The sequence below is a fragment of the Schistocerca americana genome, chromosome 7, assembly GCF_021461395.2.
Source record: "Schistocerca americana isolate TAMUIC-IGC-003095 chromosome 7, iqSchAmer2.1, whole genome shotgun sequence".
Classification (NCBI taxonomy): domain Eukaryota; kingdom Metazoa; phylum Arthropoda; class Insecta; order Orthoptera; family Acrididae; genus Schistocerca; species Schistocerca americana.
Window position 1 is genome coordinate 365,924,260 of NC_060125.1, and position 18,857 is coordinate 365,943,116.

The following is an 18,857-nucleotide window of genomic DNA, read 5'->3' on the forward strand; positions in this document are numbered from 1 at the left end:
TCGGCGTCGGTGAACCCTCCGTAATATTCAATGCATTCTCGTTAATGGATACTTCGTTCACCAGGTGCCATCCATCTCTTTCTCAAACACTCTCACTTAGCCAGTTCTTTGAGCATGCAGGTCTTAATGACTTACCTAACATGCTGTCGGACCTCCTTTTGGACGGCGTACTGCAGCAGCTCGACGTGATATGGACTCAACAGGTCGTTGGAAGTCCTCTGTAGAAATAATGATCCATGTCGCCTCTATAATCGACCATAATTGCGCAAGTGTTTTCGGTAAAGGATTTTGTGCGCGATCTGACCTCTCGATTACGTCCTACAAATCTTCGATGGGACTCATATCGGGCAATCTGGATGGTCAAATCATTCGCTCGAATTGTCCAGGGTGTCCTTCAAACCAATCGCAAACAATTATGTTCCGGTGACAGGGCAATATGTCATCCACAAACACACACATACTTTTCACTGTTACCTATACAGAGTAGCACACCAGAGACCAATTCAATACGACAATGACATGATACGATCAATAAGAGACAAAGACGAGTGGGAGTTGTTATTATCGCTGATGATGTTTCAAGGACATTACATGACAAATACAGGCAGACACGGTAATATAACAGAACACTGCAACACACACGAAGCACGTAAGACAGCAGTTCCAATTCGTACACCAACACAGATAGCAGTACCGAAACACACATTCACTCAAGCAAGGAACACTTTCACCAACACGTAACGTAGATAACATTCCACAACATCTAGAAAAATTGAACTTCATTATAATAAACAGTGTATTGCAATCAACCTTGTGAACCTGTTCTAGCTTAAGTATAAAAAGTAGGCATATCCATACCGCGGTCATTATACCGCTGTTGAAACGTAACACTTGTAAATTAAACTGTAGAGAACCGGGGCTGCAAGGCTCGAAGTAGTTCCGAGGCAAAGACCAGGCTGGCTCAGAAAGGTCAACGTTTCTTACTGGCTTTCAATCCAAGTCTTTCCTATCATCTATCATCACATATTCTTAAAATTTGAAATCCTTTTTTTCCTTTCAATTTCTAAAGAACTTTTAATTTATAATTACGTCCATTGTAATTGATGAAAAGATTAATTCCTGTTTGTAATATGGAATATGTTTTGTAATATACAAGAAAAACTGTAAAATGAACGACCTGTTATAAAATGTAAGGCAACAGATCTCTAAATGAGAAGTAAATCAAATCAACCATAAAAATTTCTTTTTCTTTTTTTTTTTTTTACCAAGAAGCCCATGACGGGCTTCAAATCGTCTCCAAGCAGCCGAAGACAGCCAGCATCCAGTCCACTCCATGTAAACATAGCCCTCATTATTATGGAGACATCACCAGCTTGCGTAATGCCTTGTTGTTGACTACTTTGGTCCATGGCTTCGTGGGCTCTGTGCCATACTCCAATCCTACCATCAGCTGTTACAGCGTTAAGTCGGGACTCTCACGGTTTTCCAGTCGCCTATGGTCCAGTCGATACGGTCACGAGCCCAGGAGAGGCGCTGCAGGCGATGTCGTGCTGTTAGCAGAGGTATTGGCATCGGTCGTCTGCTGTCGTAGCCCATTAATGCCAGATTTCGACGCACTGCCCCAACATATACGTTCGTCGCACATCCCACGTTTATTTCTGCGGGTGTTTCACCTAGTTTTGCTTGTGTGTTAGCAAAGACAACTCTGTGTAAATGCCGCTGCTCGTTCGTTAAGTGAGGGCCGTCAGTCACTGCATTGTCCATGGTGGGAAGCAATGCCTGAAATTTGGTATTATTGGCACACTCTTGACACTGTGGACCTCGGAATACTGAATTCCCTAACGATTACTAAATGGAATGTCCCATGCCTCTACTTCCAATTACCATTCCACGTACAAAGTCTGTTGATTCCCGTCGTGCGTCCACAATCAAGTCGAAAACTTTTCATATGAATCGCCTAAATACAAACGACAGCTCCGCCAGTGCACTGCCGTTTTATACCTCGTGTACACGATACTGCCGCCACCTGTATATGCGCATATCGCTGTACCATAACTTTTGTCCTCTCAATGTAACACAATATGGTCTGGTGCACCAATGGCGAAACATGTACACATATTTGTCGGACGTTTCTATATCTTATGTAAATATTCAGCTTATGGTCCATGGCCGGTCAGGCAGTGTATGGCACGTATAGATGGATTTACATTTCAGTGTTCTCGGTTTTCCACCTGCGTCAATTCGAATAAAATCCTCGAGCTTTCTATGGCCATCTCCCCCATCGACGTCAGGAGTTCACTGACTGCAGGGGCTGTTACGGTCTCTCGCTTATATAGGCATGATAACATCATCAGCAGCCAACCAGATGGATCCAATGTGGGGCGCGCGCGTAACTCGACCCGGGCAGCTAGCGGAGCTGTTGCCCGTGGCAGCACCGGTGACGTCAGGTGGCGCCAGGGGCAGGCGCCACGTTTGAAACTGCCGCTCCCGCGTCGCGCATCTATCTCTGCTTTCTTTCGATGTCCAACACCCGTCCCCATGCCCTGGTGAGTTTGTATCCCTGGTCTCTGTTGAAATCGTTGTTGTTTAAGTGAAACTCGGCCGCTTCCTTTATAACGGAGTCCCAATATGTAGACGCATGAGCCAACACTTTTGTATTTTCGAACTGTATTTTATGTCCGTTTTCTAGGGAATGCTCCGCTATGGCCGACTTGTCAAGCTCCCTTTGTTTTATATATATGGCGTTTCTGCTGAGTACAACGCTCCGCAACGATGCAAATTGTCTGTTCAATGTACATGCTGCCACATCGACAGAGTACACCATACACACCGGACACTCGAAGAGCAATGTCGTCTTTAACAGGGCGCAACATATCTCGTATCTCGTATCTTGGGGGCGGGCCGGAACACTGGTCTTAGCCCATGTTTCTGCAGCAGACGTCCTGACTTACTGCTAGTTGCTCCACAGTATGGCAGGAATACAGTCCGTTTGGCCTCTTCTACTGATTCACCAGGTGTCTTTCGTCGGCGGCCCTTGAAAGCGTTTGCGATGTCTCTTTTGCTGTATCCATTTTCCCCGAAAACACGTTTTAAGTTCTGCAATTGGGACTGTAGGTGGTCGTTGTCAGAGATAATCTTGGCTCTGTGAACCAACGTGTTCAGAACAGCTTTCTTGTGTACAGGGTGGTGGAAACTATTGGCGTTCAAGTACCGATCAATGTGTGTTGGTTTCCGGTACACTGAATGACCAAGCTGGCCTCCTGCCTTCCGCTCAACCAAAACATTCAAGAATGGTAGCTTGCCGTGCTTCTCCATCTTGACAGTAAATTTAATGTTGGGATGGACACCATTCACATGATCGACGAACTGCTGTAGTGTATCATCACCATGAGGTCATATCAGGAAGATGTCATCAACGTATCGTAGGGAGCAAGATGGCCGTAATGTCGCAGTTTGCAGAGCCTGCTCCTCAAAGTGCTCTATGAAGAAATTTGCGACTGCTGGAGACAGTGGTGATCCCATGGCTGTGCCGTCAGTCATCTCATAATATTCATCGCAGTAGAAAAACTACGTTGTCATTAGGACGTGACGGAACAATTCAATGATTTCAGATGGAAAATGTTGGGCCAAAAGATCCAGCGGATCTTGACACAACATCCAGGCCCACCATTAGGTCGTTTGGGGCTATCTCCATTCTCTTGAGTGTCTCAACAAATTTCTGCGAGTTGACAACATGGTGTTTGCAATGTCCCAATTTTGGTGCTACTAATGTGAACTCCTGACGACGATGGACGACGATGGCGGAGATTGCCATCCAAAGCTCGAGGATTTTATTCGAATTGACGCGGCTGGAAAACCGAGGGCGTTTTATTCATGAATCCCATCGTGAAAGACTCCGAGGACACATCTCAGTGTGATGCACTGAAATACCGCACAAGAGAAGTTGCGACAGTTGGTACCAGAAGTATCGTGGAGGCCCGTTCGCAGCGGGAACATCGCTGCGAGCAAACCAATCACGCTGCCCGCGAAAATCACGCCACGTGGAGCGGCAGCGTTACCAGGGAGAGAGAGGCGCGTAAGTAACCGTACACGAGCAGGAGTTGTCAGTTGCACGTTTTAAGTCAGTCCGAGTCTTGCTAGGAAGTTCCTGCTGAACATTCGTCACGCCTTAAAGTCTTAAAGTCGTCGAGTGAGAAAGAAACAGTGCCTGATAGATAGACAGTGGTCATTCTTCAACAGAAACAGAACAGTGAATAGCGTTACCATGGACAGAGACGGCCTATCTAGAGATTTAACTGAGTACTGTTAGTTTGGAACTTTTCTTCAAATAGTACGTCAAGACAAAAGACTTCTTCCGACTTTAGTTCAGAGAACATTATTGTTGTGTACATTGAACTGTATTGAACGCAGGGCAGATAGGCTAAACCTTCATTCTGAAATCACTGTAACCAGCTTTACCAAAGTTGATTAATTTATTTTACTATTCACTAATTCCCCCCCCCCAATGAACCATGGACCCTTCCGTTGGTGGGGAGGCTTGCGTGCCTCAGCGATACAGATAGCCGTACCGTAGGTGCAACCACAACGGAGGGGTATCTGTTGAGACGCCAGACAAACGTGTGGTTCCTGAAGAGGGGCAGTAATCTTTTCAGTAGTTTCAGGGGCAACAGTCTGGATGATTGAGTGATCTGGCCTTGTAACACTAACCAAAACGGCCTTGCTATGATGGTACTGCGAATGGCTGAAAGCAAGGGGAAACTACAGCCGTAATTTTTCCCGAGGGCGTGCAGCTTTACTGTACGGTTAAATGATGATGGCATCCTCTTGGGTAAAACATTCCGGAGGTAAAATAGTCCCCCATTCGGATCTCCGGGCGGGGACTACTCAAGAGCGAATACAGGGTTATAAATACAAATAGGGGTAATGCAGGAGTAGCTTTAATAATGAATAAAAAATCGGAATGCAGGTAAGCTACTACAAACAGCATAGTGAACGCATTGTTGTGGCCAAGATAGACACGAAGCCCACGCCTACTACAGTAGTACAAGTTTATATGCCAACTAGCTCTGCAGATGACGAAGAAATTGAAGAAATGTATGACGAAATAAAAGAAATTATTCAGATAGTGAAGGGAGACGAAAATTGAATAGTCATGGGTGACTGGAATTCGAGAGTAGGAAAAGGGAGAGAAGGAAACGTAGTAGGTGAATATGGATTGGGGGGTAAGAAATGAAAGAGGAAGAATTTTGCACAGAGCACAACTTAATCATAGCTAACACTTGGTTCAAGAATCATAAAAGAAGGTTGTATACATGGAAGAAGCCTGGAGATACTGACAGATTTCAGATAGATTACATAATGGTAAGACAGAGATTCTGGAACCAGGTTTTAAATTGTAAGACATTTCCAGGGGCAGATGCGGACTCTGACCACAATCTATTGGTTATGAACTGTAGATTAAAACTGAAGAAACTGCAAAAAGGTGGGAATTTAAGGAGATGGGATCTGGATAAACTGATTAAACCAGAGGTTGTACAGAGTTTCAGGGAGAGCGTAAGGGAACAAATGGCAGGAATGGGGGAAATAAATACAGTAGAAGAAGAATGGGTAGCTTTGAGGGATGAAGTAGTGAAGGCAGCAGAGGATCAAGTAGGTAAAAGGACGAGGGCTAGTAGAAATCCTTGGGTAACAGAAGAAATATTGAATTTAATTGATGAAAGGAGAAAATATAAAAATGCAATAAATGAAGCAGGCAAAAGGGAATACAAACGTCTCAAAAATGAGATCGACAGGAAGTGCAAAATGACAAAGCAGGGATGGCTAGAGGATAAATGTAAGGATGTAGAGGCTTATCTCACTAGGGGTAAGATAGATACTGTCTACAGGAAAATTAAAGAGACCTTTGGAGAAAAGAGAACCACTTGTATGAATATCAAGAGCTCAGATGGAAACCCAGTCCTAAGCAAAGAAGGGAAAGCAGAAAAATGGAAGGAGTATATAAAGGGTCTATACAAGGGCGATGTACTTGAGGACAATATTATGGAAATGGAAGAGGATGTAGATGAAGATGAAATGGGAGATACGATAATGCGTGAAGAGTTTGACATAGCACAGAAAGACCTAAGTCGAAACAAGGCCCCGGGAGTAGACAACATTCCATTGGAGCTACTGACAGGCTTGGGAGAGCCAGTCCTGACAAAGCTCTATCATCTGGTGAGCAAGATGTATGAGACAGGTGAAATACGCTCAGACTTCAAGAAGAATATAATAATTCCAATCCCAAAGAAAGCAGGTGTTGACAGATGTGAAAATTACCGAACTATCAGTTTAATAAGTCACAGCTGCAAAATACCAACGCGAATTCTTTGCAGACGAATGAAAAAACTAGTAGAAGCCGACCTCGGGGGAGATCAGTTTGGATTCCGTAGAAATATTGGAACACGTGAGGCAATACTGACCCTACGACTTATCTTAGAAGCTAGATTACGGAAAGGCAAACCTACGTTTCTAGCATTTGTAGACTTAGAGAAAGCTTTTGACAATGTTGACTGGAATACTCTCTTTCAAATTCTGAAGGTGGCAGGAGTAAAATACAGGGAGCGAAAGGCTATTTACAATTTGTACAGAAACCAGATGGCAGTTATAAGAGTCGAGGGACATGAAAGGGAAGCAGTGGTTGGGAAGGGAGTGAGACAGATTTGTAGCCTATCCCCGATGTTATTCAATGTGTATATTGAGCAAAAATAAGTTGGAGGGGTAGTTTCACTGACGGCTGTATGGTACACCCTGAGGCCTTTCCATGTCAATTTTGCTTGGCAGTGAGTCTGGAACGTTTTCTCGGCCACCGGTAAGAAAACCGCATGATTTTAATTCTGGGCGTCGCGGTTCTGACCACCATAGCAGAGGCGTCATAGGGTGTGATGAAATGTGGGTAAGATGGGGTGTGAAGACATTCCAGTCGCATGACACGTCCTCGATAGCGTTCGGCAGAATTGTGGTGAGTTTGGTGCCTGTGTTACACCATTAATCCAATCTACAGCTCAAACGGTCTTCTGAATCGTGATCTTTCTTCCGCATGTGTCAACACATTGCTGTCTCAAGCGCGGCAGAGCCCAAGGGTTACGTCGCAGGAGGCCACACTTTTCCATGTTCTCAAGGTTGTAGGCACCTTTGAATCGCATTTCAAACTTGTGCGTCGCAAAGGGAGGGCTTTAATTGTGTTGCACATTGTATTTCCATGTCCTGCTTCGGACCTTGGCAGCTTCAGCAACACAGTGATCGGTTAGTATTGGAGTGCAAGAATAACTCACGTATCCTTTTCTTTAAGTTGTAAGTACCCGTGGTCTAGGGGTCACAGTCGGCTCTCAGCCGTGGCAGCGTGCGGGCGGCCCCGCGCGCCGGCCAGTGCTCCGCTGCAGGCGTTGTTTACTTCCGCGTCGTAGCTTTAAGGCTTGTGTCCGTCCACCGTGAACAACATGTCGAGCGCTTACCGCCGTGCGACCCTTAAAGTTTCCTTCCCAGCTGAACATGCGCGACCTCGTGCACATGAAGTTGAAACGTTCATACGTGAAGAAGTTCGTTTAGATCCTAACCACGTTATCGGAATCCATTTTTCGATCACGAGTAGTGTCGTTCATATTAAAATGACAAACACCGAGGTGTGTGAAGATGTTATTCGCCGCCATGCCAATGGACTTAAGTTCAAATACTCTGATGGTCACGTCGGAGCTGTAACACTTGAACTCGCAGAGTACGGTCAACGCACGATTAGAGTGTTTGAACTACCTTTTGAAGTGCCGAAGGACGAAGTTGTCTCTGCGTTACAACCATACGGTAACGTCATCGGTTACGTAGACGAAAAATGGCAAACCTTCACGACCTACCATGTCCTTAATGGTGTGCGTCAGGTCAAAATTGAACTGAAAAAACATATACCATCATACCTGACCATTGGCGGGGTGCGAGCCATTGTCATGTACGACGGCCAACCCCGAACATGTGCGGGTTGTGGACAAGAAGGCCACGTCAGATCCGCCCGCATGCAACGCCGCCTGATCCAGACGCCGGTCGGCGAGGAAGCGTCCCCAGCGATGATGACTCAGATCCCTGTCACATACGCCAAGGTTGCCCAGGAAGGTAGCACGTCTACACAGAGTCTTCCTGCTCCGTTGACGACGTCTGATCAGGTAGATGCAACCGCTCCTGAGATTCCTTCTGAGGTGCCCCAGACGCCAGATCCTGACCTGCCGAATCATCGCAGCACCGTGACTGAAAATGCTACTGAGATGGACGTTGATCCGGGAGTGGTACCTACTTCTGGTTTCCTTCAGACTGGTCCGGAGTCAGACGAAAGCCACCCGCAATCGGACTCTGAACGACCTGTTCGAAAACAAGGGTCGACACGAAAGAGAAAGAAACGTAGCCGTATACCCCCTGATGAATCCATTCTACGGATGGATACCAGGGATGCAGACCCGAAGATGGACGACAAACCGCTCTTTGATGACCAAAAGTCTGATGCGAAAGACCCGCCACAGGCGACCACTGGCAACGAACACCCCTCCTTCCTAGCGCCGTCGCCCCCACAGGTCGACGTTGAAGAGAGCCTATCCATTGAGACGAAAACTACGTCTCCTCTCCACGTGGATGATGTGCACAGCCGATGCCCTACCGCAGTATCAGTCTCCTGGGCGGACGACGTGGAGATCGAAGGGACTGGGGTGGACGCTGCTGATGATGGGGCACCCCCATCGGTTGCGCCCGCGCCTGCAAACTCTCCACAATAGCAGCCTCTTCAGCGGACCGGCAAGATCGACGACCTCTCGCTCCTGAAGAAGAAGCCCCACCTGTGCCTGTGGGACTCCAACACCAGCATTATCGTGTCGCAACGATTAACCTCGCGACCATTCGTGCGCCCCACAAACTGGCGCTGCTCCGCGATATAATTTTCGGATACGGACATAGATATTGCGCTTTTTCAGGAAGTGAATGTCGCCGATATTTCACCACCACATGGCTTCACGGTGCACCTTTCTCCCGCTTCGGACACCGGTAGTGGTGTTGCCATCATCTTACGCGAAGGTCTTCCTGCCGAAGATGTCCTATACCACCCCAGCGGCAGAGGTATGGCCCTTACTCTCTTTGGTGTACGCATCGTCAACATTTATGCGCCGTCGGGCTCCAGCTACCGTCGTGAACGCAATGCCCTCTTCGCGAATGAAGTTACACCCCTTTTTATGGGACCACACGATGACTGGGTCATGGGTGGAGACTTCAACTGCACCCAGCGACCTCAGGATCAATTGCCTCGTCACTCACCATGCGCAGCTCTGGAAACAGTCGTCACGCGGCTACAATTTGTCGACACGTGGAGACATGTTCACGGTGATCTTTTGGGCTTTACGTACTACACTGCGCACTCCTGTAGCCGACTGGATCGCATCTACACCTCGCGATCCCTAATTCAACACACTCGACAGGCTGAAATCTGGCCTGTTGCTTTCTCAGACCATGAGGCTTACTTCTGTGATGTTGTTCTCACAAGACAGGCAGTATGGCACGGACGTGGTTTATGGAAACTGAACACGGCACTTCTTAATTCACCTGACTGTCAACTTCTAATAGAAGACACTTGGATCACATGTAATAGACGCCGACCCACGTATCCGTCTACCATATCCTGGTGGATCCAGTGTGCAAAACCTGCTCTTCGAAAAACTTTAATCCGGTATGGCAAAGATGTTGTCGCTTGGAGGAAGAGCACTATGGACTTTTACTACATGATCCTACGAGAATGCTCCACGATGCCAGCCTCCCCTGAGCGCCATACAAGGATGAACCAAGCTAAGGCCCAAATCTCCAATCTCATGCGACAGCATTTGGAAGCAGCGATAGTACGATCTCGTACTGCTGATCGCATGCCTCATGAACATCCGTCGATGTACCATATCATCCAAGAACGACAAAATCGGTTCATGTTGAACCAATGAACATTTCTGAACAATTGAACGGAACACATCAATTTCGAGAAGACGTGATTCAACATATTACCAGCGGGGCGCAGAAGGCCTCTGATCACTTAAAAAAAAAATTAAGAAAAAGGAAGATTTTGTTTTGTTTGTAAGGATAGCCCTAACCTTGATTTCCCATATTTCCCCTGGTATATAGGCAGCTCTCAGGGGTAGGTTTAGTCAGGAGCCAACGCCTGAAGTGGTCTAGATTTTTTTTGTTATAGGATGAAAAGTGGCGGTGGCACTTGTTTTTTTTTAGTTCCATTTTATTAACGAGTTTTCAAAAGAAAAGAAAATGTTTACAAAAAAAAGAAAAGAAAAAAACACATAAAAACGGGGTAGCGTCAAAAAAAATAAAAAAAGGGGTAGCGTCTTTGATTCATAATCAAAACGTCTTCGTTCCAGGGTTCGATCCCCGCCACTGCCTAAATTTTGATAAATAATCAGCATTGGCGGCCGAAGACTTCCGGTATAAGAAGTCAGCCTCATTCTGCCAACGGTCTTGTCAAAGTGAGCGGAGGAGCGGATAGAGGTTCAGGGCACTCTCTTGTCCTAGGAGTGGGAAATTGCCCCTAAAGGTGGAAGAATCAGCAATGATCAACGACATGAGGATGCAGAAGGCAATGGAAACCACTGCATTAAAGACACGTAACGTGTATCCACAGGACATGTGGCCTGTAATTGAAGAAGTGTCATGATGATCTCTCCATTGGCAAAAGATTCCGGAATAGTCCCCCATTCGGATCTCGGGGAGGGGACTGCCAAGGAGGAGGTTACCATGAGAAAAAGATTGAATAATCAACGAAAGGATAACGTTCTACGAGTCGGGGCGTGGAATGTCAGAAGCTTGAACGTGGTAGGGAAACTAGAAAATCTGAAAAGGGAAATGCAAAGGCTCAATCTAGATATAGTAGGGGTCAGTGAAGTGAAGTGGAATGAAGACAAGGATTTCTTGTGAGATGAGTATCGGGTAATATCAACAGCAGCAGAAAATGGTATAACAGGTGTAGGATTCGTTATGAATAGGAAGGTAGGGCAGAGGGTGTGTTACTGTGAACAGTTCAGTGACCGGGTTGTTCTAATCAGAATCGACAGCAGACCAACACCGACAACAATAGTTCAGGTATACATGCCGACGTCGCAAGCTGAAGATGAACAGATAGAGAAAAAGTGTATGAGGATATTGAAAGGGTAATGCAGTATGTAAAGGGGGACGATAATCTAATAGTCATGGGCGACTAGAATGCAGTTGTAGGGGAAGGAATAGAAGAAATGGTTACAGGAGAATATGGGCTTGGGACAAGGAATGAAGGAGAAGAAAGACTAATTGAGTTCTGTAACAAGTTTCAGCTAGTAATAGCGAATACCCTGTTCAAGAATCACAAGAGGAGGAGGTATACTTGGAAAAGGCTGGGAGATACGGGAAGATTTCAATTAGATTACATCATGGTCAGACAGAGATTCCGAAATCAGATACTGGATTGTAAGGCGTACCCAGGAGCAGATATAGACTCAGATCACAATATAGTAGTGATGAAGAGTAGGTTGAAGCTCAAGACATTAGTCAGGAAGAATCAATACGCAAAGAAGTGGGATACGGAAGTGCTAAGGAATGACGAGATACGTTTGAAGTTCTCTAACGCTATAGATACAGCAATAAGGAATAGCGCAGTAGGCAGTACAGTTGAAGAGGAATGGACATCTCTAAAAAGGGCCATCACAGAAGTTGAGAAGGAAAACATAGGTACAAAGAAGGTAGCTGAGAAGAAACCATGGGTAACAGAAGAAATACTTCAGTTGATTGATGAAAGGAGGAAGTACAAACATGGTCCGGGAAAATCAGGAATACAGAAACACAAGTCGCTGAGGAATGAAATAAATAGGAAGTGCAGGGAAGCGAAGACGAAACGGCTGCAGGAAAAATATGAAGACATCGAAAAAGATATGATTGTCGGAAGGACAGACTCAGCATACAGGAAAGTCAAAACAACCTTTGGTGACATTAAAAGCAACGGTGGTAACATTAAGAGTCCAACGGGAATTCCACTGTTAAATACAGAGGAGAGAGCATATAGGTGGAAAGAATACATTGAAAGCCTCTATGAGCGTAAAGATTTGTCTGATGTGATAGAAGAAGAAACAAGAGTCGATTTAGAAGAGATAGGGGATCCAGTATTAGAATCGGAATTTAAAAGAGCTTTGGAGGACTTACGGTCAAATAAGGCAGAAGGGATAGATAACATTCCATCATAATTTCTAAAATCATTGGGGGAAGTGACAACAACACGACTATTCATGTTGGTGTGTAGAATATATGAGTCTGGCGATATACCACCTGACTTTCGGAAAAGCATCATCCACACAATTCCGAAGACGGGAAGAGCTGACAAGTGCGAGAATTATCGCACAATCAGCTTAACAGCTCATGCATCGAAGCTGCTTACAAGAATAATATACAGAAGAATGGAAAAGAAAATTGAGAATGCTCTAGGTGACGATCAGTTTGGCTTTAGGAAAAGTAAAGGGACGAGAGAGGCAATTCTGACGTTACGGATAATAATGGAAGCAAGGCTAAAGAAAAATCAAGACACTTTCATAGGATTTGTCGACCTGGAAAAAGTGTTCGACAATATAAAATGGTGCAAGCTGTTCGAGATTCTGAAAAAAGTAGGGGTGAGCTATAGGGAGAGACGGGTCATATACAATATGTACAACAACCAAGAGGGAATAATAAGAGTGGACGATCAAGAACGAAGTGCTCGTATTAAGAAGGGTGTAAGACAAGGCTGTAGCCTTTCGCCCCTACTCTTCAATCTGTACATCGAGGAAGCAATGATGTAAATAAAAGAAAGGTTCAGGAGTGGGATTAAAATACAAGGTGAAAGGATGTCAATGATACGATTCGCTGATGACATTGCTATCCTGAGTGAAAGTGAAGAAGAATTAAATGATCTGCTGAACGGAATGAACAGTCTAATGAGTACACAGTATGGTTTGAGAGTAAATCGGAGAAAGACGAAGGTAATGAGAAGTAGTAGAAATAAGAACAGCGAGAAACTTAACATCAGGATTGATGGTTACGAAGTCAATGAAGTTAAAGAATTCTGCTACCTAGGCAGTAAAATAACCAATGACGGACGGACCAAGGAGGACATCAAAAGCAGACTCGCTATTGCAAAAAAGGCATTTCTGGCCAAGAGAAGTCTACTAATATCAAATACCGGCCTTAATTTGAGGAAGAAATTTCTGAGGATGTACGTCTGGAGTACAGCATTGTATGGTAGTGAAACATGGACTGTGGGAAAACCGGAACAGAAGAGAATCGAAGCATTTGAGATGTGGTGCTATAGACGAATGTTGGAAATTAGGTGGACTGATAAGGTAAGTAATGAGGAGGTTCTACGCAGAATCGGAGAGGAAAGGAATATGTGGAAAACACTGATAAGGAGAAGGGACAGGATGATAGGACATCTGCTAAGAAATGAGGGAATGACTTCCATCGTACTAGAGGGAGCTGTAGAGGGCAAAAACTGTAGAGGAAGACAGAGATTGGAATACGTCAAGCAAATAATTGAGGACGTAGGTTGCAAGTGCTACTCTGAGATGAAGAGGTTAGCACAGGAAAGGAATTCGTGGCGGGCCGCATCAAACCAGTCAGTAGACTGATGACAAAAAAAAAGTCTTCTAAGTGGTTTAATGCGACCCTCTACGAATTTCTTTCTGTGCCCACCTTGTCATCTCAAAGTAGCACATGCAACCTACGTCCTCAGTTGTTTGCTGGATGTATTCCAACCTCTGTCTGCACCTTTTACACTCTACAGCTCGCTCTAGTACTAAGGAATTTAGTGTCTGATGTCTTAGCACATGTCCTATCATCCCTTCCGTTCTTTTTGACAATGTTTTCCATGTATTTCTTTCCTCCCTGATTCTGCGGAGAGTCTCGTCATTCCTTGTCAGTCCACCTAATTTTCAAAATTCTTCTATAGCACCACGTCTGAGTTGCTTCGATTCTCTTCCGTTCCGGTTTTGGCGCAGTACACACTACCATACAATGCTGTGCTCAAAACGTACGTTGTCACACTCTCGCAAGTTTCTTCCTGAAATTAAGGTCTACATACTAGTAGAGTTCTCTTGGCCATTAATTCCTTTTTGCCTGTGCTAGTCTGCTTTTTATATCCTCCTTGCTCCGTCCATTATTGGCTATTTTTGTGCCTAGATAGCAGGATTCCTTATCATCTACGTTGTGATCACCAAATATAATGTTCTATGGTCGCAGATTCGAATCCTGCCTCGGGCATGGATGTGTGTGATGTCCTTAGGTTAGTTAGGTTTAAGTAGTTCTAAGTTCTAATGGGACTGATGACCTCACAGATGTTAAGTCCCTTAGTGCTCAGAGCCATTTGAACCAAATATAATGTTAAGTTTCCCACAGTTCTCATCTGCTACTTCTCATTACTTTTGTCTTTCTTCGATTTAGTCTCAAATCACATTCTGTAATTCTTCTTCGCCGCGCGGGATTAGCCGAGCGGTCTGGGGCGCTGCAGTCATGGGCTGTGCGGCTGATCCCGGCGGAGGTTCGAGTCCTCCCTCGGGCATGGGTGTGTGTGTTTATTCTTAGGATAATTTAGGTTAAGTAGTGTGCAAGCTTAGGGACTGATGACCTCAGCAGTTAAGTCCCATAAGATTTCACACACATTTGAACATTTTTTGAACAATTCTTCTTCACTTTCACTCAGGATAGCAAAGTCATCAGCGAATCTTATCATTGATATCCTTTCACCTTGAATCTTAATTTCACTCTTGAACCCTCCTTTTATTTTCGTCATTGCTTCTTCGATGTATAGATTAGAGCACCGGCGAACGACTGCATCTCTGTCTTAAACCGTTTTCAATCTGAGCCCTTCATTCTTGGTCCTCCAGTCTTACTGTTCCATCTTGGCTGTTGTACATATATTACCCGTCTTTCCCTACAGATTACTCCTATTTATCTCACCATTTCGAACATCACCGTTTGACACTGTCGAACGCTTTCTCCATGTCGACCAATCCTATGAACGTGTCTTGATTTTCTTCAGTTTTGCTTCCATTATCAACAGCAACGTTACAGTTGCCTCTCTGATGCCTTTACCTGTCCTAAAGCCAAACTGATCCTCAAGTTTCTTTTCCATTCTTCTGTACATTATTTTTGTCAGCAGCATGGATGCGTGAGCTGTTAATCTGCTTGTGCGGCAATTGTCACACTCGTCGGTTCTTGCAATCTTCACAACTGTGTGGAAAAGCAGATGGTATATCGCCAGTCTCATACATTCTACACACCAACATGAATAGTCACTTTGTTGGAACTTCACCCAATGGCTTCAGAAATTCCTACACGTCTCTTGATTACACGGTATTCTTTTTCGAGCAGCTTTTTATGTGGCGTGAGGACGGCATCTGACGTACATTACCTGAGGGTCTCCTTGATGCAGGCCTTGAGGTAGAGCAGCTGGTCCAGCTGCTGGGCGCTGACGGGCTGTCCGGCAGTTGGCAGCACTGCTTCCACCTCGCGGTGCAGCCGCTCCTGCTCCTCTGGGTGTTGCGACAGCTGGTACAGGATCGACGCCACCGCCGTCGATGTCTGAAATCAGCAGAGTACTTGCTGCACAAAGGTTTGCTGGGCACTCCAACTATTCAGTATGTAGAGAATGAATAGACGAGTGTTACAGAAAGCGTAGGAAGAGTCGCATTCGAGGCACTGGGAAAAGAGAAGTTACGGAAAAATGAGGGATTAAGGGTTTGGAACGCAAATTTCACAAACACCGTTGAAGACCACCACAGAAACACCATATATCAGTACTCCCCGAGGAATTTATATATAGGAGGTTTGGATAGTCATTGCAAATCGCGTATCACTCTACGAATCAAAACTTAAAGTTCAGAAGGTACAACACGAACATAGTTCCATTATAATAACATTCAGTGGCTGCATCGAAAAGGATATATGCGGAACGTCGTCTTCCACCTCTTTTATTCATCTAACCAATATTTGTCGTCCGTGACAAATGAGGTATAATGTGCTTGGTTAAAAGATAATTTAATATATTCTTAATTGGGTGAATTATCTGGTTCCTAAAACACATGACCAGAGAGGGAGCACTATCTTCCAATAAAGGACTAAAGTCTTCGCAGGAGAGCGAATGAAATTTAGATTTGACTATGGAGCCTGAAATTCAATATCATAGTTCAGTTTGTACGCCAGAAACCGCAGGAACCAAAACACTCAACTGACACCAATCAAAGTCACGCACTATTTCGACACATTGATAGTACTGTACATTACCGGAAAATGGCGCACAGGAGGCAACCTCTGTTTTGACTCTGCAGGCAGAACCTGCGCTGAGTTTAGTGGTGAACTCTGTGTGCAACATTTATTCTAGGGTACAATCATGCCCCGCCGACGATTACGTACACCTGATGAGCAGCTTCAGCCGTTTGAAAGGGGTCGCATTATGGGCCTACTGGAAATTGAATGGTAATATCGACCGATTGCTGCACATCTTGGGCACAATCTATCGGTGGTGTGTCGCTGCTTTCAACAGTGGTCTGTCGAACATTTCCACTCCTGTAGACCAGGTTCTGGATATCTGCATAGGACAGAAAGACGTCAAGATCGACGCACGGCGCGACCAGCAGTCGTAGACCAAACGTCATCCAGGGACGAAATCCAGGCAAATACTGCTACTACTACGTCATCAGGGGCCAATGGTGGCAGCCGTCTGTGCCCAGTTATAACTCGCGGTCACATTTAGCGTTTCTGCAGGGTAAAGTAACCAGTGCCCTCTAAAATGAACAGGCTGTTCTCCCCCTGCTACTACAATTTGTTCAACAGGAAGGTGATGTGCTTTGTCAGCAGGACACCGCTCGTCCACAAACAGCTACTGCAACGAAACGTGCTCATCGGAGTGTATAACAGCTGCCTTGATGTATCAGCAATTGAACACATTCGGGACATGATGAATCAGGCACTTACTTGTTCTTCAGGGCCTGCAACAAAAGATGCGAGATTCTTTGCACATTATACACACATCAAAAAAAGTTTTGCATCACCCCAATTCTGAGAGTTCCGGAACCTGCACAGAAAATGGGAGTAAATATCAACAGAAACATCATATCTGCCCTTTTTATTGCTCATGAAAACCACACATTGCGTATTGTACCACCATACAGCGAGACTTTTAGGGGTGGTGAATATATTGCTGTACACGCCGGTGTCTCTAATAACCAGTAGCATGTAGTCTTGTATTGATTGGATACTATCCACAAGTTCATCAAGACACTGTTGGTCCAGATTTTCCCACACCTCAACGGCGATTCGCCTTAGAAACCTGAGTGGTTTGTGGGTCACGTCGTCCATAAACAACCCTTTTCAATCTAGCCAAGGCACGTTCGATAGAGTTCATGTCTGGCGAATACGTTGGCCACTCTAGTCGAGTAATGTCGTTATCCCGAAGAAAGTCATTCACGAGATGTGCACGATGGGGGCTCGAATTGTTGTCCAGAAGACGAATGTCTCGCCAATACGCTGCCGATATGCTTGCACTATCGGTAGGAGGATGGCATACACGTATCATACAGCCGTTACGGCGTCTTCCATGACCACCGGCGGCGTACGTCGACCCCACACAATGCCACCCCAAAACAACAGGGAACCTCCACCTTGCTGCACTCGCTGGACAGTGTGTCTAAGGCGTTCAGCCTGACCGGATTGCCTCCAAACACCTCCCCGACGTTTGTTTGGCTGAAGGCATATGCGACACTCATCGGTGAAGAGAACATGATGCCAATCCTGAGTGGTCCATTCGGCACGTTGTTGGGCCCATCTGTACTGTGCTGCATGGTGTCATGGCGGCGAAGATGGACCTCGCCATGGACGTCGGAAGTGAAGTTGCGCATCATGCAGTCTATTGCGCACAGTTTGAGTCGTAACACTATGTGCTGTGGCTGCACGGAAAGCATTATTCAACAGGGTGGCGTTGCTGTCAGAGTTCCTCCGAGCCATAATCTGGAGGTAGCGGTATCCACTGCAGTAGTGGCCCATGGGCGGCCTGAGCAAGGCATCTCATCGACAGTTCCTGTCTCTATATCTCCTCCATGTCCGAACACGCCGAGACGCCTGGACACTTCCCTTGTTGAGAGCCCTTCCTGGAACAAAGTAACCATGCGGACGCGGTCTAACGGCGGTATTGACCGTTCAAATGGCTCTGAGCACTATGGGACTTAACTGCTGAGGTCATCAGTCCCCTATAACTTAGAACTACTTAAACCCAACCAAACCAAGGACATCACACACATCCATGCCCATGTCAGGATGCGAACCTGCGACTGCAGCGATCGCGCGGTTGCAGACTGTAGCGCCCAGAACCGCTTGGCCACCCCGGCCGGCTATTGACCGTCTAGGCATGGTTGAATTACAGACAACACGAGCCGTGTACCTCATTCCTGGTGGAATGACAGGAACTGATCGGCTGTCGGAGCCCCTCCGTCTAATAGGTGCTGCTCATGCATGGTTGTTTACATCTTTGGGCGGATTTAGTGACATCTCTGAGCAGTAAAATTGGTTCAAATGGTTCTGAGCACTATGGGACTCAGCATCTGAGGTCATCAGTCCCCTAGAACTTAGAACTACTTAAACCTAACTAATCTAAGGACATCACACACATCCATGCCCGAGGCAGGATTCGAACCTGCGACCGTAGCAGTCATGCGGTTCCGGACTGAAGTGCCTAGAACCGCACGGCCACCACGGCCGGTTGAGCAGTCAAAGGGACTGTTTCTGTGATGCAATATCCACAGTCAACGTCTATCTTC

The 18,857-nt window shown here is 45.7% G+C and overlaps 1 protein-coding gene across 1 annotated transcript in view; it reads right to left on the bottom strand.

The window, feature by feature from the left end:
- Positions 1–18,857, bottom strand: part of LOC124622940 (probable cytochrome P450 301a1, mitochondrial) — a 216,917-nt gene that overhangs the window by 25,985 nt on the left and 172,075 nt on the right. The window contains exon 7 of the mRNA XM_047148730.1: positions 15,458–15,627. Within this exon, the coding sequence (XP_047004686.1) occupies positions 15,458–15,627 (170 nt within the window). The remainder of the gene's footprint in view (positions 1–15,457; positions 15,628–18,857) is intronic.